Source organism: Delphinapterus leucas, chromosome 11 (genome assembly GCF_059928025.1).
Source record: "Delphinapterus leucas isolate spDelLeu-1000000601 "Yukka" chromosome 11, BTC_Dleu_Yukka2, whole genome shotgun sequence".
In the NCBI taxonomy this organism is placed as follows: Eukaryota; Metazoa; Chordata; class Mammalia; order Artiodactyla; family Monodontidae; genus Delphinapterus; species Delphinapterus leucas.
Genome location: NC_143139.1, coordinates 72,247,209 through 72,271,268, shown reverse-complemented (window position 1 = coordinate 72,271,268; position 24,060 = coordinate 72,247,209). Strand labels below are relative to the sequence as shown.

At 35.9% G+C, this 24,060-nt stretch overlaps 1 protein-coding gene across 4 annotated transcripts in view; it reads left to right on the top strand.

The window, feature by feature from the left end:
* ATP2B1 (ATPase plasma membrane Ca2+ transporting 1) overlaps positions 1–24,060 on the top strand; it is a 131,745-nt gene that overhangs the window by 94,814 nt on the left and 12,871 nt on the right. For 3 of the 4 annotated variants that reach the window (XM_022552450.3, XM_089921115.1, XM_022552451.3), the window contains exons 10-20: positions 592–834; positions 2,259–2,500; positions 5,084–5,321; positions 10,444–10,623; positions 11,262–11,349; positions 11,941–12,047; positions 19,182–19,373; positions 19,604–19,817; positions 20,286–20,497; positions 21,855–21,962; positions 23,785–23,967. In XM_022552450.3, coding sequence (XP_022408158.1) covers positions 592–834; positions 2,259–2,500; positions 5,084–5,321; positions 10,444–10,623; positions 11,262–11,349; positions 11,941–12,047; positions 19,182–19,373; positions 19,604–19,817; positions 20,286–20,497; positions 21,855–21,962; positions 23,785–23,967 — 2,007 coding nt within the window. The remainder of the gene's footprint in view (positions 1–591; positions 835–2,258; positions 2,501–5,083; positions 5,322–10,443; positions 10,624–11,261; positions 11,350–11,940; positions 12,048–19,181; positions 19,374–19,603; positions 19,818–20,285; positions 20,498–21,854; positions 21,963–23,784; positions 23,968–24,060) is intronic. The other variant, XM_089921114.1, reaches the window with a different exon arrangement.

The window sequence follows — 24,060 nt, the reverse complement described above, 5'->3', positions numbered from 1 at the left end:
CCAAGTGTACCAACATATGGAAAAGATAAAAATGATCCTTTCTGGTTTTGTTATGTTACCTCAGTCTATCAGAGTCAAAAGAAAAAAAAAAAGTCAGGCAGCTACATGCCCACAAACTCTATATTTAACTGATAAGCTACTTTTTCCTTGGTGACTGATACTAGAATGTTTTGTTTTCCACTTAATAAGGAGACTTAATCTTTACATGTTATATACTCTTACATGGCTGTAAGTACCTCTACTTAGAGTACAAATTATTATAGCTCTTGTAATTTGAGGACACTTCACAGAAGTGTTGGAGGCATATAGTCAACATGATTTGCATATGGGTGCAGGTATCTGTATTCATTTACTAGATTATGTTATGTAGTAGGGAAATGATTGAAACCACGGAAAGCTGGTACTCTGTTTAGCTTATTTGAATAGGTGAAATATACTAAATTCTTCCAGTATTAAATCGGTGCTTTATACTGTGTATCCATGTAAAGTTGGGAGTTTTAGTTCTGATTTTAAAGCAGTTTATAATCATTTTAATATAATGAGGTCATTGGTTTTATATGTAGCTTAACTACTTTTTTTTGGTCACTGTAGAAAATGATGAAAGATAATAATTTAGTGAGGCATCTGGATGCTTGTGAAACCATGGGAAATGCTACAGCTATTTGTTCAGATAAAACAGGAACATTGACAATGAACAGAATGACAGTTGTTCAAGCTTACATAAATGAAAAACATTATAAAAAGATTCCTGAACCAGAAGCTATTCCACCAAATATTTTGTCCTACCTTGTAACAGGAATTTCTGTGAATTGTGCTTATACATCAAAAATATTGGTAAGCTTTCTTTAATAATTAATTTATATATGAAAATTAATTTTTCAATTTGTGATGATTTGACTGTATGTAGCTTTTAAGCTCTGTCATTACTATTTATAAATTGAAGAGGTGAATTGTGTTAAGTTTTTAAAAGGCATATATCCATATACTGTATTTAATTTTTCTTTTGATACAATTTGTGTTACTAGTAAGATCTGTTGATCAACATATACATTCTGTTTATTTGTATTTTTCTTCTCCTGTATTTTGAATTTCCTGCGTTTAGAAACTCTTGAGCCTAACAACCAGAATAAGTCCTTAATTTTAAATTTTTACTTTGCTCATTTTGTGAAAGACTAGTCTGTCTTACTATAGAAAGTTAACTCAATTTACTAGAGAAGATTTTGAAACTAGATTTCAACTTAAAATAATATGTTTTACATATGCTTGCTATATGCTCTGTTTGGTTTCTCAGTAGATCCTACCTATAAGGTGATCCTTAAACCTTTTGGGACTAACTGAATAAAGTAATTCTAGACTTGTACTACCTTAGAATAAAATATTTTTAACTTCGCAAGTTTTAGAAGTCTTAGTAACATAAAGCATGAAATTGTTTGGCTGATATGTGTTCTAGTGATTTGTGGGTGAAGACCATAAACAAAATTAGTATTTCATGAATTGGATTATTGGACTGGAAAGTTATGAGATCTTGATTCTAGATCTAGCTTTGCCTTAGCTGAAAGTCTGAGCTTTACTTTCTTCAGTTGTTTTTTTTTTTTTAACATCTCTATTGGAGTATAATTGCTTTACAGTGGTGTGTTAGTTTCTGCTTTCTTCAATTGTTAAGTAAAGATGGTTACATCTGCCCTTAATACTGTTGTGATGATTACATAAGAAGGTATTTGTGAAGATACTATGAAGGAAATAAAGTTTTTATATATATTTAAGTCAACAGTGCTTCATTTTAATGCTTGTACTTTTATTTTAAGCCATAAAACTCAGTAAAGTAGATTTAATTTTGAATTATTTAATGTAAACATTCAGTGAAAACAAGAGAAAAGGAAAGGAATTAAAATTTCTTAAGTCCCATATGTGTCAGGAACCAACTTAAAAGTTACATTTCTTATTTAATTCTTGGGTCATAAGAGCTCCTATTTTCCAAATGCTGAAGCCAAGGACCACAGCAGTTGGGTAATTTGCCAAAAGTTCACATAGCTAGTAACTTGCAGGGCTGAGATTGGAATCCATGTCATCTTTGCTCCAGAGCTTCTTTCTACCTTACTTTTTCTATGTCCCTCTTTGAAATGCTAAAACTAATAGAAGTTTTCTATATAATTTCTGTATAATTTTGTTTTAGAATGTCTCGTTCTGTTTTACATTATAAATTAAACTGTCGTAGAGAAACAAGATGATACTAGCTTCTAAACCTTTTTTTCTTATAGCCACCAGAGAAAGAGGGTGGATTACCACGTCATGTTGGTAATAAAACTGAATGTGCCTTGTTGGGACTTCTTTTGGATTTAAAACGGGATTATCAGGATGTTAGAAATGAAATACCAGAAGAAGCACTGTACAAAGTCTACACCTTCAATTCTGTTAGAAAGTCCATGAGTACTGTCCTGAAAAATTCAGATGGAAGTTATCGAATATTCAGCAAGGGTGCATCTGAGATAATTCTGAAAAAGTAAGAGTAAAATGCTTAGATGAATAATTGCTAACTGTAGTTGCTTTATGAAATATCTACTATGTTAATATTGTTGCTATTTTCTTTTTGTGAATATCAGGCATTTGCTAGGACCTTGGAGTTTTTTTTAGTATATTTTAATGGTATTGCTCTTTTGCCCAGGGTGTTCTGTCATTTTCATACTCCAGCTTCTTTTATTTCTTAGTATTTAGCTACAGGGAAAATAAGCCCATTACATTCAATCTGGTAGGTTTAATGAAGTGAACATTGATATTTGTTCTTAAACGTGTTGACTCCATTGTTATGTAGGATCATGAAAAATAAAAGCCTTCTGGGAAGAAAAACTGCAGTTTATGTCTTCAACACTGCATTGTAGATAGTGATGAATGAATTATATATTAGTTTTTAGAACAGCAAAGCATTAAAACTAGATCTTGAGAATCCTTTTATATCAGAGTGAGGTTTTATCATATTTATGCTGCCGCAGCGTCGTATTTAAATATCTGCTGTCATTTTGAATGGTAATCTTTTCTTTTGTACTGTCCTTATACACACCAGTCGCCTCAATTTTGACATCACATGTTTATGTATAATTTCCCTAATGCTTATTTTTTATTACAGGTGTTGAAATTATTTTGATTTTTTTTTTTAATTCCAGTAGAGAAGCAGAAAACTTTTTTTTAAATTAAGAGCATTTTTGGAAAATTAGAACTCACTTGATATTGCAATATTTAAAATATTTCTAATTTTAATTAGCTTATATGTGGATTATAATCCAGTGTTATCTTAATGAACACTTGTCAGATTATAATCTAACAGGTTTAAGAGAAAATACATATAAATGAAAATGCAGAATATGACAGATGTACACAGAGTTTTAAGACGAGAGGTCATACTATGAAGGGTGTAGCATTTAAGATAGGTTTTGGTATGAAGTAAGATCAAGTTGAAGGAAGCCACATTGGAGGGAAGGAAGTGGGAATATGCAGACCATATTGGGGGAATAGCTAATAGTCATACAGTGCAGCTGAGTGGTGATGGGCTTTTGTGGCACACAGGACATCTTTCTTCCTTTTACATATGCTTGGTTATCTGATTTCCGTGAAATGTTAGAAATCTTGCATCGTGGCTTGCTGGGAAGCAGGTAGATGGTATGGGGGAGATTTTTCAATCAAAACCAAATCAGGCTTTGGCTCTTCTGCAACTAAGTAGTTTTGGGATGCTGGGAAGATTCTTCCTTTGGCTTCCATTTTCCTTCACTGAAAAAGAGGATGATGACCACCAATTCTAAGACACTGAGGTAAAATAATGCCTGTAAAACATCCAGCATGGAGTATATTAAGTATACAACAACTCTTTCCACTCTTTTTGTTGTGGAGTCTCTTAAATGTTAGCCTGAGCAGTTAAAACAGTTAAGTAGGCCAGATAATGCAGCTGAAGAATTTTTTTCATCAGGTAGCAGAATGAGCATAGCTGTGGGACTGAGGATAATTCTTGCATCAGGGAATAAGGTGGGTTGGGGTTGCGGGGAAGGATGGACTGGAGACCAATATCATTTAAAAGCCTATTACAGTAGCTCTGGCTTGAAGTTAAGAGCCAGAAGAAGGCAGTAGAGTAGCAGGGGGAATAGAAAGGAGAGGAAACATTCGGAAGACTGTTCAGAGGACAAATACATAGGACTTAGGAGCTAATACTATATAGATGATGAGGAGAAAGGAAGTATTCAGGTGAGAGTTTAGACTTAACATTGAAATTATTGGGAGTAATGTTGATGTCTGTTCAATGGGCAGTGAGGAGACAGCCTTTAATCTTGTATGCAGTAAATTTAAGGATACAGTACAACATCTGAGTAGACTGTCAGAGTGGAAAGCTTTGGAAAACGATCAAAACAGAAGATGGGGATTTGGGAATCACCTGCCTAGAAGCAGGAGGCAGTGGCATCACCAAGGGAGAGGAACATAAAGAGGCAATGTGAAAAAATAAACTTTAAATAGGGAAGTATACAGTGTAACTTTTACTTAGTACACAGTTAAAGAGTGGTAGTTAGTTTCACTGAAATTAAAACTATTTTGGCTTTATCTCTCTCATTCTAATAGAGTGCTTATTTTAACAGTAAGTTATTTTTTTTCTTTCATGGTTAAAGCAATATAGGTGATGAAACAGCATCTCAGGTAAGGGTTGATTGAACGTGGCTTTTTACTTTAAAAGAAGGAAGTATCTGGAAATTTTGTGTTAATTAAAGTTAATGTCTAATTCTGCACCAAAATGGACAGGCATATAGTTTATTCTTCTCTGCCACTAGGGTTTTTTGTGAAAATTTAGAAACCCTGCATTTCCAAAAGAGAAGTGTCTAAAGTAACTTGAATGGAGAATGGTCAAGTGAGAACCATAAAAAGAGAACTGTATTTTGTAAAGGGGAGGGTGAAAAGTGAATATGATTTGAGTCTGTAAAAACACAACATATGTAATTCTCTGAATTCCAGATAATCAGATTCCATGATTCTAGCCCTTCCAGTTCACTTAAATGGCATTAACCATTATTTTTGTTAATTATTGATGTTTGGATTCAACGTTTCCTTATAGGTGTTTCAAAATCTTGAGTGCTAATGGTGAGGCAAAAGTATTCAGACCAAGGGACCGTGATGATATTGTAAAAACTGTGATTGAACCGATGGCATCAGAAGGCTTGAGAACCATATGTCTTGCATTCAGAGATTTCCCAGCAGGAGAACCAGAACCAGAATGGGATAATGAAAATGATATTGTCACCGGCCTTACATGCATTGCTGTTGTGGGGATTGAAGATCCTGTGAGACCTGAGGTGGTGAAACATTCTGTGTTCTGCATGTGCAGAAGGCACTAACTGTAACCAGTTTTCTAGTAAACTTCTTAGTGTTTGTGATTTTATTTCTCTCCTTTGTGAATCCAAGATAAGTGAAATGATAGTGCTTGTGATGCATGTGCTACCTGTTTATGGTTTTTAATTAGATAACTTCTCTTTGGGATCCTGTATGTTTATAGCATAACCAGTGCCTTGAACTGGGTAGGTTTTTTCAATTGATATTTATATTAAGTTACGTAGTAAATGCCATTAGTTATTTGTTTTCATGGTCTGTAGTCCAGCACTGTCCAATAGGACTTTCTGCAACCATAGAATTGTTCTGTGTTGTTCCATCTCATAGCTACTAGCCACATGTGACTACTGAGATTTTGAGGTGCAGCTAGTGCAACTGAAAAACTGAATTAAAAAATATTTTTTTTCAATTTATATTTAAACATCTTGCTACCATACTGGACAGTCTGCAGCTCTAGACTTTGCTTTTCTTCTTTAAATCTTTTTTTTTTTTTTAAGTTTATTGAGCAACTGCTGTGTACCAGCAACTATGCTGAGATACTGGAGACATAAAGATTTTTGAGATCTGGTTCCTGGCCTCAAAGAAGTCACTGTCCTGGGCAGGGATGGACAAACACATAATTATAACCAGGATGTTAGTACATAGTTAGATACATATGCAGAGCATGTTATATGAGCACAGAACATGAGCCCCCAACCTTCTAAAGTAATTATATCTTTTTATTGCATTCTTACTGTGTGCCACATATTATGCCAAGTGCTTTACATGTATTATTTCATTTAATAGTCACCTCTGAGTTATAAGTATTATTACTTATTTGAAAGTTGAAAAAAAACTGAGATGTATAGAGGTTAGCTCCAGACATTAGAGCTAGTGTGTTCAAACCCAGCTCTGTATAAAATACATGCGATTAAAAGACCACACTGTGTTATGTTAACCATGAGATGGGTCAAGTAAGACTTCCTAGAGGTTAATTACCTGATGTGAGTCTCAAAGGATGAAGAGGTATTGGCTAGACCAAGAGAGAGAGTGAGCGGTAAGCACCTTGTGAGCAAAGAAGCAACATGAATAAAAGGCAAAAACAGCTTTTGTTCAGTGGCTATCATCAACTAATTGATTCAACATCCAGTGTGTAGTGCCAGGTACTCTTCTAGGAACTGGAAATACTGCACTAAACAAAATAATTATGAAACTTATACTCTAGAGAGGTAACACAACAGATAAACATTTAAAGTGATAAGTACATAGGCAGTATGCCAAGTGAAGACACATCCTGTGAGGAATAAGACTTGGTCCCTGCCCTCATAGGCCTTATATTCTAATTGGCGTGGGGTAGCAGGGGAGCATCAGATATGACTATTACAAGTGTGATAAGGGCTATAAAGGATATGCACAGGGTGGTAAGATAAAGATAACAGAGACCACATTAAGGATCTCTGAAGATATAACATTTGAGTTGAGTTCTGATGGCTAAAAGTGAGCCAGCCATGTAAATAGCTGCAAGAACAGTATTCCAGAAAAATGGCACAAAAAATACAGGATCCTTGAGGCGAGAAAGTATTTAGATTTTCAAAGGTGGAAAGGAGGCCAGCGTGGCTGTAAGTTTGGACAAGAAGAAGCAGACGAGATTACCTTTGGCCTTACTGGGCAATAAGGGCTCTGAATTTTATTCTGAAATTCACTGGGAAGTCGTTGAAGAAATTCAGGCTGGGAAGTGACATGATTCATGTTGTTAAAATAGTATTTGGGGTACTATGTAAGAAATGAATTAAAAAGAGGAGTAGAAGCAGGGAACCCAATGAGATTATTGCAGTGGTCCCAGGCAAGAGATGACCATGAACTACAATTGTGGCAGGGAAGATGGAAAGAAAGGTATGATTTTAAAGTAAATAGAGGTAGAACCAATAGGAATGAATATGTTGGGTTTGGATATACTCCTTTTAACATTGTTGCAATCTCTGAAACATCCAATTATATGTCAAGCAGGCACTTGAACCTGGAAGCCTGAAAGTGAAGTAGGCTGGAGAATTCACATATGAGGCTAAAGGAGATCTCTTGAGGAAAGTGTGTAGCTAGAGCAGTAAGCATAGGACTGAGATATCTCTACAATTAGATCTCTTCTGGAGGAGTGGGGAATCAGTCTCCAACTTGCATAACTGAGTGGCTGGTAGATGGTATTACCAATGTAATAAGAGAGTCAGATGAAGCTGCCTATTTAGAGATTAAGTTTGGGATTCTGGAGTTTCAGATGCTTATGAAACGTCCAGGTGGATCACGTTTGCCAACCTTTGGTCAAAGGAAAACCATTCGAAGTTTTATACATTGATTTATGGCTTAAGTCTTATCTAAATATAATACTAAATCAGGATGTTTTCAACTCTTGTCCTTTGGAAAATGTATTGCTCATTTTGTGTTCTTAGCACTGAGGTTGATGGACAGTTTTATCTTTTTTAAAACATGTAAGTGGCAATTAATTTCTTCAGTATCACAAAATGAGATGCGTGCTTTCATACTAAAATGAGACAATCTAATAGGACGTAGCTTTCCCAAGTGGGTCTTCTGGATTGTACAGTTCTGATGTAGAGAATCTTGATTAATTAGATATCTAGAATAAATCCAGCTTTATTGCATATGCATAGATAGTTAAACAGGATGCTTGGCTTCTCTTCAGTTTATCTGTAAAAGTGGAGGTAGTTTGTAAATTTTAAGTGGAAGTATTTGGTGGTTAGTGGACTATTAATAAATTTAGTTTACTTTCTTAAATATTATTTGCCACATAGCTTTAACCAAGACCAGTTTCTGCCTCTTAGTCATTGTTTCCTATTCCAAATGATCTCAGGGTACCACCCAGTGAGTGCTAAGATGGACAAATCTGGGTTACTTTCTATCTCAAATGAGAAGTGAGAAATACATTTATACAGCAGACCAGCGTTTTCAAAATCAAATATTGATTTTTTTAAACAATAGAGGGATGTATAATATGAAAGCACAGTTCTGTCTAGGTAGACCATGAAAGCTCCCAGAGATGTTACATTTACACGGTTTACAGTAGAAGTCACAAACAGCGTATAGGCCAAAGTTAGCCTTCAATCAAGTTATCTGTGGACTGTGTGTGTGTGTGTGTGTGTGTGTAAAACATCAGGTTTGAGAGAGTACACACAAATCTGGGTTTCTGCTTTCTCTTGAAATGATAGATTCTGTCAACATTTCCACTGTGATAAAAAAAAAAACAGACTAGAGCTGAGTGCTCTTCTATTAGGATTGTCTTGGATTTGTCACTTTCAGTGTTTTTTCCTCATTTCTGTTACCTGCATGGCCCTGTGGGTATTTGCATTTGCGACCTCTGTTCTAGTAGGACCGACATGGATTTTCTGGTTAGAGAATAACAGGAAAGGATTTTCTAGGCAAAGAGAATTACAGAAGCAGAGGCACAAAAATAATACATTGATTATTCGTCTATCAAGCTGTGTATAGTAGAAAAAAAATTTAGATAAATCTAGGAAACTACTCTTTTTCTTTTTTAATTCTTTTGTGAAACACAACCATGATACTTAAAACTTATAACAATAATTCCTAAATATTCATTATTTTTTAAATTTCCTAAGTTGTGTCACAAATGTTTATTCAAATCGGGATCCAAAATCCACACATTAAATTTATTGCCATGACTCTCAAGTCTCTTTTAATCTAAAGGATCTATAGGTTTCCTCCCTTTTCCATTCTTGCAATTTCTCTGTCAAAGAACAAATTGGTTTTTTCTTTCAATTAGCAAGTAAACTATTGTTTCTTCGGAAATTATTTGTAGAAGGACATGTGTCCTGGAGAGTATTCTACATTCTATAATAGATTTTGCCAATTGCATTCCTTCTATTTCCTGTGAACTGGTAGGTAGATCTAGAGTAGGGTTTCCAGATAAAATACAGGACACCCAATTAAATTTGCATTTCACCTAAACAATGAATTTTTTTTTTAAGCGTAAGGGTGCTCAATAATGCAATATTTGGTCATCTTGTATTTTTTTAATTGAAGTATAGTCAATTTACAATATTGTGTTAGTTTCAGGTGTACAACAAAGTGATTCAGTTATACATATATTTTTCTTTTTTTATTCTTTTCCATTATAGATTATTACAAGATATTGAATATAGTTCCCTGTGCTATATAGTAAATCCTTGTTTTTTATCTACTAGGGAGCTATTCTGAAGCTCAAGTGTGACACTCTGTTATACTGAGAACTTTGTGGTTTATAATATAACAGTTGAGGAATCATATATTTTTGAGAAACTGTATTAAAAAAGAACTGTATTGTCGGGTATATCAGATGTTTTAAAGGGGAAATGAACATAAACACAGGGATGCCAATTAAAAAAAGCTATTGCAGTAGCTCAGGCAACAAACATCGGAGACCAGGTACAGGGAAGGTTTGAGGTAGAATTGCAGGGCTCACTGGCCCTTAAGGATGTATAGGGTAAGGAGATTGAAGATATCAGATAATCTTTAGGTTTCTCTTAGATAGAAAACATCGTTTCCCTTTTAGACACCCAAATTCTGATGTCTACTTTTCTGTTGGAACTAGGAATCCAGCTCTCACAATGAGCTGGGAAAAATATGTAGGTCTGAAAGTTATTAGCATGTACCTAGTAGTTGGAGGTTCCAGAATAGGTAAGATAACCCTTAAAAGATCAAGAATGGGGTAAAACAAGTGAGCCTCCCTTAACCCCAAAGAACACCAACATTTTACTCTGGTGTGGTCTGGGCAGTAAAACCAGAACGGTGGAAAGCCGACCAGGAAAGAATTGCCTAATGGTTGCTAGGGGGAAAAGGCACTTTAAAAAGCCTTTGGCAAATAAATAACGTAAGCAACTTAAGTCAGATGATAACTGAAAGTGAAGCCTGAACTAGGACTGTGGCAGTGGAAGGGGAAAGAAGAGATTATTGGGACTACTTCAAGAAATAATATCTTGAGATGTAATTAAAGTTGTCATTTGTGGGACTATAAGGCAATGTATATTTGTTCGGTGGGATTTTTCCCCACCCTGCAAATACTAATTTTCTTTCATCATGTGAATTTTTTTCCACATTAACCAGGTGCCAGATGCAATAAAGAAATGTCAGAGGGCTGGAATTACTGTGAGGATGGTTACTGGTGATAATATTAATACTGCTCGGGCTATTGCTACCAAATGTGGTATTTTACATCCTGGGGAAGATTTCCTATGCCTAGAAGGTAAAGATTTCAACAGAAGAATACGAAATGAAAAAGGAGAGGTAAGCGTTTTTTATTGTTTAAGTTGATATGTTTTTAGTATATTAGGAATTTCTTGGACAGATACATCTTGAATATGCACTACATGTTAGGCATCGCACCTGGATCAGTGCAGCCCTCACCCCACAAAGCAAAACAGTAGCATTTTAGGAAATAAAGGGGACAAGTGATAAAGAAATTTGTCCTAAAGAAAGTGAGCGCTTCATTTTTTCAGTCTGGGCGCAAGAAGTACAATATGTGTAAGCGAGTAATGGGAGATGAGTTTGGAAAAGTTGCTATGGAACATATTTTAGGGGACCCCAAACCCTGCACTACTTAACGCTGAGGAGTTTCCATTTTCATAGGCAGTGGGGAGATGGTTAGAATTTGATCTTGTAATGATATATATAACAGCGGTTCTGCATTAGAGTGACTAGAGAGCTTTTTAAAATGCTGATTACTAGGCCCCACCTCAGAGTGCCTTATAAGATAGGCCTTGGGTCTCGCTCAGCAATTTCTGTTTCTAACAAGTTCTCAAGAGTTGCTGATGCCGCTGATCTGTCCACCACACTTTAAGAACCACTGATACAAATGCTAGGTCGCTAACTTGGAATTAGAAAACTAGGCTTGGGCACGTTTTAACTTTGACAAAAATTTATAGATTGAGCAAGAGCGGATAGACAAGATTTGGCCAAAGCTTCGAGTGCTTGCAAGGTCATCTCCTACTGACAAACATACACTGGTTAAAGGTGAGTAGATTTTACAATTACTCCGCAATTTCTTAATAGAGAAATGCGTTCTGCTTCCTAAAATAGTAATAGATGCTGAATATTAGATTGAACTGTGGATATCATCTTGTCCAATAAAATCTAAATACATTTCCTTTTGATACCTTAGGTGAATTGTGTTTATCTTCAGTGATTAAAACAGGATATAACTCCTAATACAACAATTTCTGGAGTTGTTCCTTGCCCAACATCTCAGCAGTTTCCATTTCTCTGTGTTTAATTATTTATTTTTAACTTTTTCTTTTTTTTTTGCGGCACGCGGGCCTCTCACTGTTGTGGCCTCTCCCGTTGCGGAGCACAGGCTCCGGACGCGCAGGCTCAGCGGCCATGGCTCACGGGCCCAGCCGCTCCGCGGCATGTGGGATCTTCCCGAACCAGGGCATGAACCCGTGTCGCCTGCATCGGCAGGCGGACTCTCAACCACTGCGCCACCAGGGAAGCCCCTATTTTTAACTTAGAGTCTGTAAAACTGGCTAGCTAGCATATTCTGCAGAATCACTTCATTAATTAAACAGATTGTTTTTACAGCATAAATACTTACTTTTATTTCAGGTATAATTGACAGCACTGTCTCAGAACAACGCCAGGTTGTAGCTGTAACTGGTGATGGTACAAATGATGGCCCAGCATTAAAGAAAGCTGATGTTGGATTTGCAATGGTAGGAACTTAACATAATTCAAATATTCAGATGTAATTTACTGGCTGGGTTTTGTTTGTTTGGTTTGTTTGTTTGTTACTAAGTTAGTGTTGATTTTAAACACTGTCCCTCAAGAGTAGCTTGAGGGATAATATGTAAGCCTAAATTGGTTTATAAGTCTAATTAGTTTATATAATACCTTTATTTGATGCTGGAAGATGACGTGACGTCTTTTGAACAGTTATAATAATATCATACATTTACCTTGTACTCTGTAAAATATATAAATGTCTGTCATCTCATCTAAACCTTACAGCAGTCCTCTTAAATAGGAGACAGGCTTAGAACAGTTATATGTATTTAAATTAAGAATATGATTAAGAATCTTCCACTCAACTGAAAATGTCTTAAGAGTAACTTTTAATAGTAATCATTTCATGTATAATAGATGTAATCTCTTTTTTTTGTAATCTTTTTTGATTGAAAAAAAAGATCTGTACCTCACCCAAGTTCTCAATTTATATTTGATTATTAAAAGTGCTAGGAAATTTTAGCATTGCATTATTATTTTCTTTATACTGTAGCCATAATACTGATGAAGTGTTTACTATAAAATAGGTATCATAAAATACATATGCTACATAAATGTTTAATAATTGAAATTAGATTGTTATATCTTTGAATCCAGTCCTTCTAATTTTTCAGTGTTGGAATGAATCTTTGTACTTTCAGTGCCATAGAAAATTTAAGTATTTTATTTAATTTGATTTATTTCATTTTTGGAAAATACAGGTTCATAATCACAGTTCTCAAATCCAAAAATCGGAAAACTGACATTTTTTTTCCTAAATTTACAGCAGAATCATTTGATTGCAAAAAATATTCTGAATGATATGAGGATGTTATTTGTCCCACTTAATATGAACATTCATAGTCATTGTAGAGATATTAATGTGTTTTTATGGGATGGTAACCCTATCTGGGAGAATTTGTGATAGAAGGTATGTGCCGCATTATCTTTCTAAAGCATGAGAGACTTTGAATTCTCAAACACAGTGTGCCCCCAAGTGTTTCAGAAAGGAGAATATTTATGTGTACCAATGTTTATTTGTATAATTTGTCCCCCTGGTATTTTGCTGCTAAAATAGGGGTTTAGCAGAAGCACCACCATGGTAGCTGCCTTTTAACAGGAGTGAGGGAGATGGAAGAAGGAAGTGATATGGGTAAAGTACCCTCAACCAATAGCTGTGAACCCAAAGATTCCCACCCTGCCCTATCCCAAACTTATGGTAAGCAGTGCATTGGTGTGAACTTCTGAAGAGCTGGGAGAAGAAGCTGAAGGGATAAGGAATATTTAAGGGCTTTTCCTTTGGCTGTAAGCAAAACAGGATCATTCATTTTAGAAACACGGGATCACTCATTGCTGCTCTTGAGCATTTGGCAGGATTCTTACTTCTACTTTCATCTGGACAGCTGACCAGGAAGGTATTTATATACAATGCATTTTAATATTAAAAAAACAAAAACTTTCTTCCTAAAACTTAGGTGTTTAAGGCAGATACTAAGGGCTTTAAATAAATGCAGGTAAATATAGTAATTCAAACAAAAACACAGTACAGCAGCTGCTCTGTTTGATTTTTAAGCCTTGAAAGTTTTAGGTGCATTTTACCACTTTTTTTTTTTTAAAGGTAGCATGTCAAAAATAATCTAAATTTATTTTAAATGCACAGAGAAAAACTAAGTGCATAGTGGCTTGGACTTGAAAGCACTCTTGCTCAAGCTTGAATTTACTTTGTGTATTTGTTCAGTTCTTCAATTTCATATTTTAAAACTGAAAGACGAAATTATTTGTCTTGGGCTTTTATTAGATACCCACAAGAAATTGCTTGTGTGTGTGTGTGTGAGATGAAGTGTCTCTTTTTTTTTAATTTATTATTTACTTTATTTTTGTCTGTGTTGGGTCTTCGTTGCTGTGCACGGGTTTCTCTAGTTGCAGCGAGCGGGGAGTTACTCTTTGATGTGGTGCGCGTGCTTCTCACTGCGGTGGCTTCTCTTGTTGCGGAGCACGGCCTCTAGGCGCGTGGGCTTCAATAGTTGTGGCTCACAAGCTCAGTAGTTGTGGCTCGCGGGCTCTAGAGCACAGGCTCAGTAGTTGTGGCGCACGGGCTTAGTTGCTCTGCAGCATGTGGGATCTTCCCGGACCAGGGCTCGAACCCGTGTCCCCTGCATTGGCAGACGGATTCTTAACCACTGCGCCACTAGGGAAGCCCGAGAAATTGCTATTGATTAGTTCTTTTTAAACCTGTCTCTTATTTTTCAGGCAGAAATAGCATTTTAAAACACTGTATTCTCTGTCTCTCTCTTTATATATATAGGTGTGTGTATGTATGTATACACACATACGCACTTACATTTAGTAAATTCAACATTAAGATAAAATGTACAACAATAAAGGGACTCTAATGTGAGTACATTGCAAAGAGGCCTGGCATTTTCCCCTGTTTAGCCACTCCTTTCAGAATTCCTTTAGATAGTAAGCTTCCATGCTGTGTTTAAAATATGATTACATTATTTTTTAAATTATATTGCGTTATTCTTACCAAAATTCAGTTAACCACACATGTACAGATATTTCTGTCATCATAGACTGAATGCCATGATGTATTTCTGTAACCAAATATGCATCTGTGGTAGTAAAATCTTCGCTAAGGTAATTAAAATATCTTCATTTAATTTAAAGTGTTTTTAGACTTTGGGTTAATAATAATTTGTTTCTCCTCCAAACCTTAAGAAGCTGTTTTCAATATTCTGGTCCAGAAACATTACAGGTGAGTAGTTGCTGCCTCCTAAAGGTTCAGCACACAAGGAAGTAAATCATTGAAGCACAGTGGCAGCCAGTGAAGAACTAAACACTGCACAGGGAGTGCCTCAAGGAAGAAGTCCTTGACTCTGCCTGTAGAGACTGGGGAAAGTTTTCTGAAAGAGGTGCCATTTGAATGGAGAGAGGGAGAAAAGTACTGCTAAGAGACCCTCTGAGAATTACAAGTAGTTTAACTTCACTAGAAGAGGTGTGGTGGTGGTGGGTACTGGAATGTGACGATCAGAAGGGCCTTGAATATGAAGGTGAGGAATTTGTTCTTGTATCCTGTAGATCAGCACTTCCCAAGCAGGCTTCTGATGCAGTAAAACAAATTTGGAGACTCACAATGCATGCTAGCATACAGCTCTAAGAAGCTTATAAAAAGCTTTTTTAATGTTTTTTGATGGAGAGTTGCCCAAACTTGTTTCACTATGAAGCTAGTTTTTATTTGGACACAATTAACATCTTTTTTATTTATTTATTTTGTGGTACGCGGGCCTCTCACCGTTATGGCCTCTCCCGCCACGGAACACAGGTTCCGGACGCGCAGGCCCGGCAGCCATGGCTCACGGGCCTAGACGCTCTGCGGCATGTGGGATCCTCCCGGACCGGGGCACGAACCCGGGCCCCCTGCATCGACAGGCGAACATCTTAAAGTAGCTTTTTAAATTTTGAAAGATTTTGGACAAGGGAGTGTGAGATTTGCATTTGCCAAAGATGGAGGATGATTAGAGGCAAGGAAACCTGTTGGGTTTAGATGTATTAAATATGTTGCACATTAAAAAAATATACAGGGAATTCCCTGGTATTCCCTGGCGGTCCAGTGGTTAGGACTCCGCGCTTTCACTGCCGAGGGCTCGGGTTCAGTCCCTGGTCGGGGAACTAAGATGCCACAAGTGGTGGCGCAGTGCAGCTGGAAAAAGGAAAAAAAAAAAAAAGTAAAGTATACAGATTAGGAGTTAGAGACTAAAATTTTAAATTAAGATTGCTCCTTCATGGAGTATTTTGAGAAAAGCTTGTTTTGGACTTTGTGTTTATCAAAACAATATTGCATAGCATTTAAGAAGTCAAACAGTTCTACAAGAGTTAATAACTATGTCCCCTACCACATATCATTTCTTCCAGCTAGTTTTTGACTAAAGGAAACCAACTGTTTGTTTCCCTTAGTTTTTTGCCTCCATGTATCTAAATGGCATGATTACAAGGGTCTTTAAATTTTTTTATATTTTTTAATTAATTTTTTTATTGGAGTATAGTTGCTTTACAATGTTGTGTTAGTTTCTACTGTACAGCAAAGTGAATCAGCTATATGTATACATATATCCACTCTTTTTTGGATTTCCTTCCCATTTAGGTCACCACAGAGCACTGAGTAGAGTTCCCTGTGCTATACAGTAGGTTCTCACTAGTTATCTATTTTATACATAGTATCAATAGTGTATATATGTCAGTCCCTATCTCCCAATTCATAGTTTTTTTTAATTTTTTTAATGTAAAGCATTTGTTAATGACTCTTCATTAAGGAAGATAAGGATTTAGCACTTGCACAGGCACACAGACACCTGTATGCATTCACACACACTACCTATCCTGTTATTCTTCCATCAGAGTTAGAGGTCAGTCAATATACCATCCTTATTGTGATTAGAAATGCTGTTCCAAGCTGAGCCATGTAGTCTGTTATAATTACTTTTACTTCCTTGCACAACTTTTTGTATTCCCTATACATTTTCTTTTTCAATTCACTTTTTAATCTTTAAATTATCTATCTATTTTCGTAGTTTTTTTATGTACTTAATACTAATTCATCACCAAATTCTCCTTTCATTATGTCAGAGACATCAGGCACTTTTACCAGTTTTGCCTTCTTAGAGATACCTCTCCCAGATCTTCTGATGTGCTTCAATCTGGACTGTTTGCTAAGCCTGCTACACAGCTGTCTCTTCTTTCTCCATACCTAAGAATTTCCTTTTCCTCTCTCTTATGTTGGATTTTGAATTTCCTGAATTTGATGTCAATGTCTTTTTTGGTTTACTCTCTCATGTAGTAAAGCCATCTCCTCCAGTAGATCCCTGAGAAAAAGGCCTCATGAGAGTTAAACTTTTTCATAACTTTTATGACTGAAATCTCTATTCTCTCCTCAAAGAATCCTCCTTGATACTTAGTCTGACTTGGTATAAAAATCTAGGTTGACAATAATTTTCACTCAGAATTTTGAATTTGTACCTCCATTGTTATTACATACCATTTTGAATTTTGAACCTCCTTCTCCCCCCCCCCCACACACACACACTTTTTGGAGGTATATAAGTCTTTCCTTTGTTCTCAGTCCTCTGAAATGTGATGGTTTGTCTTAGGGCAACTTTTTACTATGAAAACTGATTTTCTTCAATTTTGTGACATTTTCTTATACTCATCTCATGTCTTCTCCAGTGTCTCTTCTTTGTGGAATAGTCCCCTCTGATTTTTGAACCTCTTGGACTTACCTTATTTTCTTGTCTCTTTTTTCATGTCTACCATACCTTTGTCATCTTGCAGTTGAGTATTTCCTCAACTTCTGTTGTTTTTTCATTTCTGTGATCATATATTTAATTTCCAACAGTTGTTTTTGGATCTCTGAGTTCTTGTTCTTGTTTCATTGCTGACCTTTTGCCTTTCTAAGGATTTGATTTTTTTAATAAAAATCAGCTTTTATCTCTGTGTAGTGTTTGTGTCTCCATATGCCTTTTGGTTTAGTCTCTGTCTTTCAGGTTAGTGCTTTCTTCAGATGTCAAAGTGATTCTTGGTTGTCTCTGCGTATTTTACCAGTAGAAAGCTGAAAAGCTGGAAAGTCTTAGGCCTCTAAGTGGGATTTATCGACCAGAAGCTTCCCAGTAAAGTGATCTGGCTTGGCCATTTCACTTCCTTAGGGTACCTTGAATTTTCAGTATTTTTAGGTCTCTTCTCCTATGATGATCAGATTTTTGGGAAAGAATTTTCAGATGTGCTGCCTAGAGGGCAATCCTGAATACTGGTATTCTGGGAAACAAGTAGAAAAAAGAAGGGTAGTGGTCTCTACATTCATTAAACAGAGTTACTCTTAACCCCTTTTTTTCAATATAGCACCTCCTATACTCAGCAGCACTTGGTATCGTTCAGTCTAAACGTTCTCTGTTATACCCTCTCTAGTAAATTAGCAGGCAGTCTTCTGCCAGGTTAGAGGGTGTCAAACTTCCTGGTTGCATGGATGTGGGAAGGGACTCTGAGGCTCTAGCTGCCTTTTCTTTTAATTTTGTTATTAAAATATAACACACGTACAGAAAAGTGTCTATGTCATAAGTAAACAGTGAATGGATTATCACAAGTAAACAGACCTGTTCTATGCAAGGCAAGAAATAGAATATGACCTATGCCCCCAGATGCCTCAACCACACTCCCTTCTAATTACTGCCGTCTCTCTCTGCAGAGGTAACCAGTATTCTGAAGATTCCTTTTGTCTGTTTTTGAACTTTGTACATAAGAATCATATATCATGTATTATTCTGAGTCCATCTTCCTTTATTCATCATTTTTCATGTGCGATTCATCTGTGTTATTGTACATAGCTGTAGTTCACTCGTTTTTATCAATCCACAACTTATTAATCCATCCCATTCCACTGTTGAGGGACATTGTTATTCTTAGTTTGGGCCCTCTAAGTACTGCTTCAGCGTCTTTGGTAGACTTTAAGAATCCTCCTGTTCTTATTCACGCCTTCACGCCTACCTCCAGTGCTGCCTGGTGCTGCCAAGTCCTGAGCCTCACATAGGAGAGTCCTGTAGTGCAGAAAGGCTGCTACTCTGCTCTCCTACTGTTGATTTAGGATTCACCTTTCTGGGGTCTGCTGAGTTTCTTCCTACTTGGTTATCTGCTTTCCAGCCTCTTAAGATGTTTTTGCAATGTCTCTTTTCCCACTAACTTTTTGACTTTGTGAGTTTTTATTTTTTAATTAAAAAAAAAAAACTTTTAGTGTGACTTTTGGAAGGAACTTGGATAGTGCCTGTGTCCATTCCTCTTTTTGTTTTTTTAAACTCAATTTGAACATTATTGTCAGTGCCTCGTTCATTATGTTCGATTTCTGCTGAGATAGAATGTCTTTCTGAGAGATAGTACAATATCTTAGACTAACTATATTACCCCCTTTTACGGTAAATTTAAGTCAGTAATTATTAAGTATAATGGTAAATTTTTGTTTATAAAATATATACTATCCTTTCAAATATTTAAAGGTTATATTTTAAACATTCAGTCTAATTCACAGAAATTTTCTTTAATAGGGTATCGCTGGAACTGACGTAGCTAAAGAAGCATCTGATATTATTCTCACAGACGACAACTTTACAAGCATTGTTAAAGCAGTTATGTGGGGCCGAAATGTCTATGATAGCATCTCAAAATTCCTTCAGTTCCAGCTTACTGTTAACGTAGTAGCAGTGATCGTTGCTTTCACGGGCGCCTGTATTACTCAAGTAGGTTGACAATTTATCCATTAAAACTTGTTTATTTTAGAGCAAAGATATGTATAACCTGCCTTTTTAAAGTACTTAAATATTTAAATAAGTTGAAGCTTAGTACTTTAGGTTAATTAATATAAAAATGTTATCCTGTTCTGTTAAGTTTTTAAATAGAAACGGCTTCCTGAGAATTGCGGAGTCCTTGAATAGTTGTAAATGTCTATTAAGAAACCTGTCTTTTCTAGGATTCACCGCTTAAGGCTGTGCAGATGCTGTGGGTAAATCTCATAATGGATACTCTCGCTTCCCTGGCTCTGGCAACTGAACCCCCCACTGAGTCTCTCCTGCTTCGGAAACCTTATGGTAGAAATAAGCCTCTCATCTCACGCACAATGATGAAGAATATTTTGGGTCATGCATTCTATCAGCTTGTAGTAGTCTTTACACTCTTGTTTGCTGGTAAGAATTTAATGCCTGATAACGTTTCAGTTGTTTCTGTTCCAAGCTAATATCCCAGATGGTTTTAATGTTACAAATTTTTCAAGAACATAAGTTATTTTCTTTCTGACTCCCCATTTATCTTTAATTTCTTCTGTTTATCAGTGGATCCTTAGTACATTTTGAGAGGCAGTGTGATAGATTGGGGCAGTAGGGGGAGTAAAAAGAGTCCTAATTTCTTGTCCTTGGCTTTACCACTAACTTAGATATGTGATCCTGAACATGTCACCGTAGTTTTGGGGGCTTCCGTTTCCTCCTGTATAAAATAAAAGAGGGTTGTACTGTAGAATCCCAGGTCCCTTCCAGCTCTTTCTGTGCTGCCGTTTGTGAGAGCCAAGAAAGGTCTGACTAGGTTTTATTGCATACTTCCTTGAAATGTTAAATTATTTTGTATGATAATTACAAAATGGTAATTTCTCATTCTTTCAGGAGAAAAGTTTTTCGATATTGATAGTGGAAGAAATGCTCCTTTGCATGCTCCTCCATCGGAACATTATACTATTGTTTTTAATACCTTTGTACTGATGCAACTTTTCAACGAAATAAATGCTCGGAAAATTCATGGTGAAAGAAATGTGTTTGAAGGAATCTTTAATAATGCCATCTTCTGCACAATTGTTTTAGGCACATTTGTGGTACAGGTGGGTAATTGTAAAAGATAGTTTCAAATATGATTATTATGTGGAGATCTTAGGTGAACAGGTGGCTTGTTCCAGAAATTACTGACTGCAATGTGTGGGCCTTCTGTGTATTGCCTTGATGACATCAAAAGAACTCGAGTGAAAATTTGCCCCATCCTGAAATTCTACATGTGAATGAGTACATTAAACTAATACCACTTTAATTGCACTACTGGTTCTGTGGCTGTGATACTTCACACTCACTGTGATTCTGATTATTCTACATTGTTATTATGAAAACTGTTGTAATTTTTACATTATTCAAGGCCAGTCTTATAGTCAACCACTTTTTAGTCCAGCTAGAGTGATCCCTTAATTGCTTCTAGCAATTAATAGTAGTTGTATTTGTACAGTTGAGTTCATTGTTAAAAAATAAAAGGTTTTGAGATGCATATTTTAAAATCCATGTGATTCTGAATGGTCTCATCCAGACTTGGTATGTGCCAGTTTTCCATTTTGTAATATTGTCAAAACAAGGTAGAAGAGGAGTGGGAGAATGGGTGTGGGAAGTGGGGTTGAGATGAAATAGAAAGGACCGAATTTTCCCATTTTTATAAAGGTCATTCTAAGGACAAAAGTAAGCATCACTTTACATATGGTAAATTTTATATAATTATATACTGTACCTATGTTTTTATATCATCTTGGATTCTATGGTACTCCTCTGTGTAAATGGTTGTTAATAGCAGAATCTGGAATCAAAGCAGGTAAGTGAATGGTGCATGATCACACCAGGAGGTCAGTAAACACAGTAAGATTTAAACTTAAAAGGTGAGCTTTTAAGGATGATGCTAGTTTCAAAATGAAGATCTAAGAATTTTGAAGTTTATTCAGTCTATACCTTGTGTACTGTGGATACCAAAACCAAAACCCTAGACTTAATTATTTCTGTGCAGACTGTTTCTGTTTTAGCTTTCAGCTTCTATAAACTTTAGGGAAAGTGTTGCTTACTTGTTGTGTAGTTTCTGGAAGTATTTTATAAAAAAATCATTGTTCATGACACGCTAAAATTTTAGTTTTTACTTACTATTAAAGTTAGGTTTATTTTATCTGTTTTTAATATATGGGGATTGCAAAAATGTAACTGCCTGTCTCTCTATCAAGCAAGTCTGATAAAACTTAGTTCCTCGCATAGGTTGATATACCCAAAACAGTTGATGTAGGGTATCATTCTTCAATGCCTTCGTGCTACTCAAAGTGTGGTCTGTGGACCAGCTACTGGTCTGTTCATTACAAGTCCACAATGAGATAAGGAGCATGGGCCAGAGCATAAGTCAACAACTTCACTAAATAAATTTATTCTTGATTATTCCTCTAGATAATAATTGTGCAGTTTGGTGGAAAACCTTTCAGTTGTTCAGAACTTTCAATAGAACAGTGGCTATGGTCAATATTCCTAGGAATGGGAACGTTACTCTGGGGCCAGGTAAAAAAATCTCATCATTTTTTGTTCAAACCTACAGTGATTTTTTAAAAAAAATTTCTAGTGTGTATATTCTTTAATCAGTTCTATAACTTGATTCTAAGTAGTTTTCATTCTGTTTTTTAGAACAAGTTTTACAACTGTTACTAAGTTGATGCATTTATAACTGGTTAGAATGCTAATATCTGTATCTTTTGCTCTGTGACCTACTTTTGCATTTTCAGATTTAATATTTTAATAAAAATATGATATACTTTAGACTTTTTATCATTTTGTTATGTAATTTAATAAAAATGTAGCATTGGAAAAATCTTGAGTTTCAGTTGATGTGAAGAATGTTTCTATAAAAATACTGGTATCTGGAAAAATAGGCCACAAAATGACATTTTAGATTATTTGGATCAAATGGCTTCAACAGTGTATGTATAAAATACAATGCCTGAAAAATTAGATATCCTTAATCTTCACTATGGATAGCTGACTTGCAGATATATGTCATTATTTTTTTAAAGATAAGTGGTAACGGTGTGTGTGCTGTTCATTTTAAATTCATTACCATCACTATAAAACTGATAGAAAATCTGTACCAACATTTTCATAAATGAAAACCAGCCTATGTTATGGTGTGTAACTGGTGTGAGTTAATTTACTGTCATTTTGCAAGTCAGTCAGACTGAATATTCAGATTGTACTTAACCTTAACTCAGTCTTTATGTGCCTTTTATCTCACCTTTTTCTTAATTGTGTTTCTAGGTTCTGAGCTTCCTCTTCTTACTCATTATAAAGCCTCTTTCATTGAGATCTTCTTTTAAGCAGGATCCATACTGGGCCCACAGTTTTTTTTTTATTATTATTACCGTTCTAGTTACTTCATAATGTTCCCTCGCAGGCAAAACCGAACCCTACAACCTCCCCCCAAATCTGGCTAATTTCAGGAAGAGGAAATTCAGTACAGTGTACACGCCTAACAGGCATCAGTTACTGTCCTTGGTTGACGTCGTCTATTGATTTTAAGTGTGCGATGGTAGAAAGCACTGATTTTGTTGGTCAGGAAAGCTAAGGTCTTAGTCACTCCATGAACAAGTCACTTCCAGTGTCTCTGAACCTGTTTCATCTCTAAAATGAGGTGGTTGGACTAGAAGTTCCCTGAGCAGTTCTGATTCTGACTGCATGCCTGTTTCTCCCAGCTTCCTTAAGGAATGGCTGTGAACACCTATAAGTTAATACATATTGGTATTTTGGTATTTTTTATTGTCTTCTCGGGCATCTGTTCTTGTTTCGTGTCATTCTCAATCAGTATTAATCCAATTTTAAATAGTTGTACTTTATGAAAATAAATACATTCAATAAACAAAAGCTATTTTCAGCTCAGCCTTGAAGATTTTCTCAATTTTGGTATGTTTTTTCTCATTGAATTCTTAAAGCACTAATGAAATGTAAACTTCTTTTGCATCATATAAGATCACCTATTTTCATTTTATTTGAAATAAATATCATTAATATGAGTTTAAGGAAATACGTATATATCAAAGCATGGTTGTATAACTCACTGTCTTGAATGTCCTAAATAAAATACGAAAATGTAATCAGGTTATTTCCATTCAGGAAAACTTTTTAGCCTTCAAACTTAAATCTTTTGTGTAGCTAAGAGAAGGATATTTTTTGTTCTGAGAAAGAAAGCCTCTGATGGACAGGATCTCATTGCTTCATTGGTAAAGATAGTTGGCTATCCTTGCAACTTTCCATACCTTTTTTGTATTAAAGTTGATCGGTTTAACTGTAGTTTGATATGATTTGTTTCTGAGTTCTTTCCCCTGTGTTGTAGCTTATTTCAACAATTCCAACTAGCCGTTTAAAATTCCTAAAAGAAGCTGGTCATGGAACACAAAAGGAAGAAATACCTGAGGAGGAGTTAGCAGAGGACGTGGAAGAGATTGATCACGCTGAGCGGGAGTTACGGCGTGGCCAGATCTTGTGGTTTAGAGGTCTGAACAGAATCCAAACGCAGGTATGGGTCTGGTGGAGAGGTAGGAGAGACGATGGGAACGGGACCCCAGGGCTTTCGGGCCTGGGGAGGAGGTTTGAATGTGCTCCTTTGCTT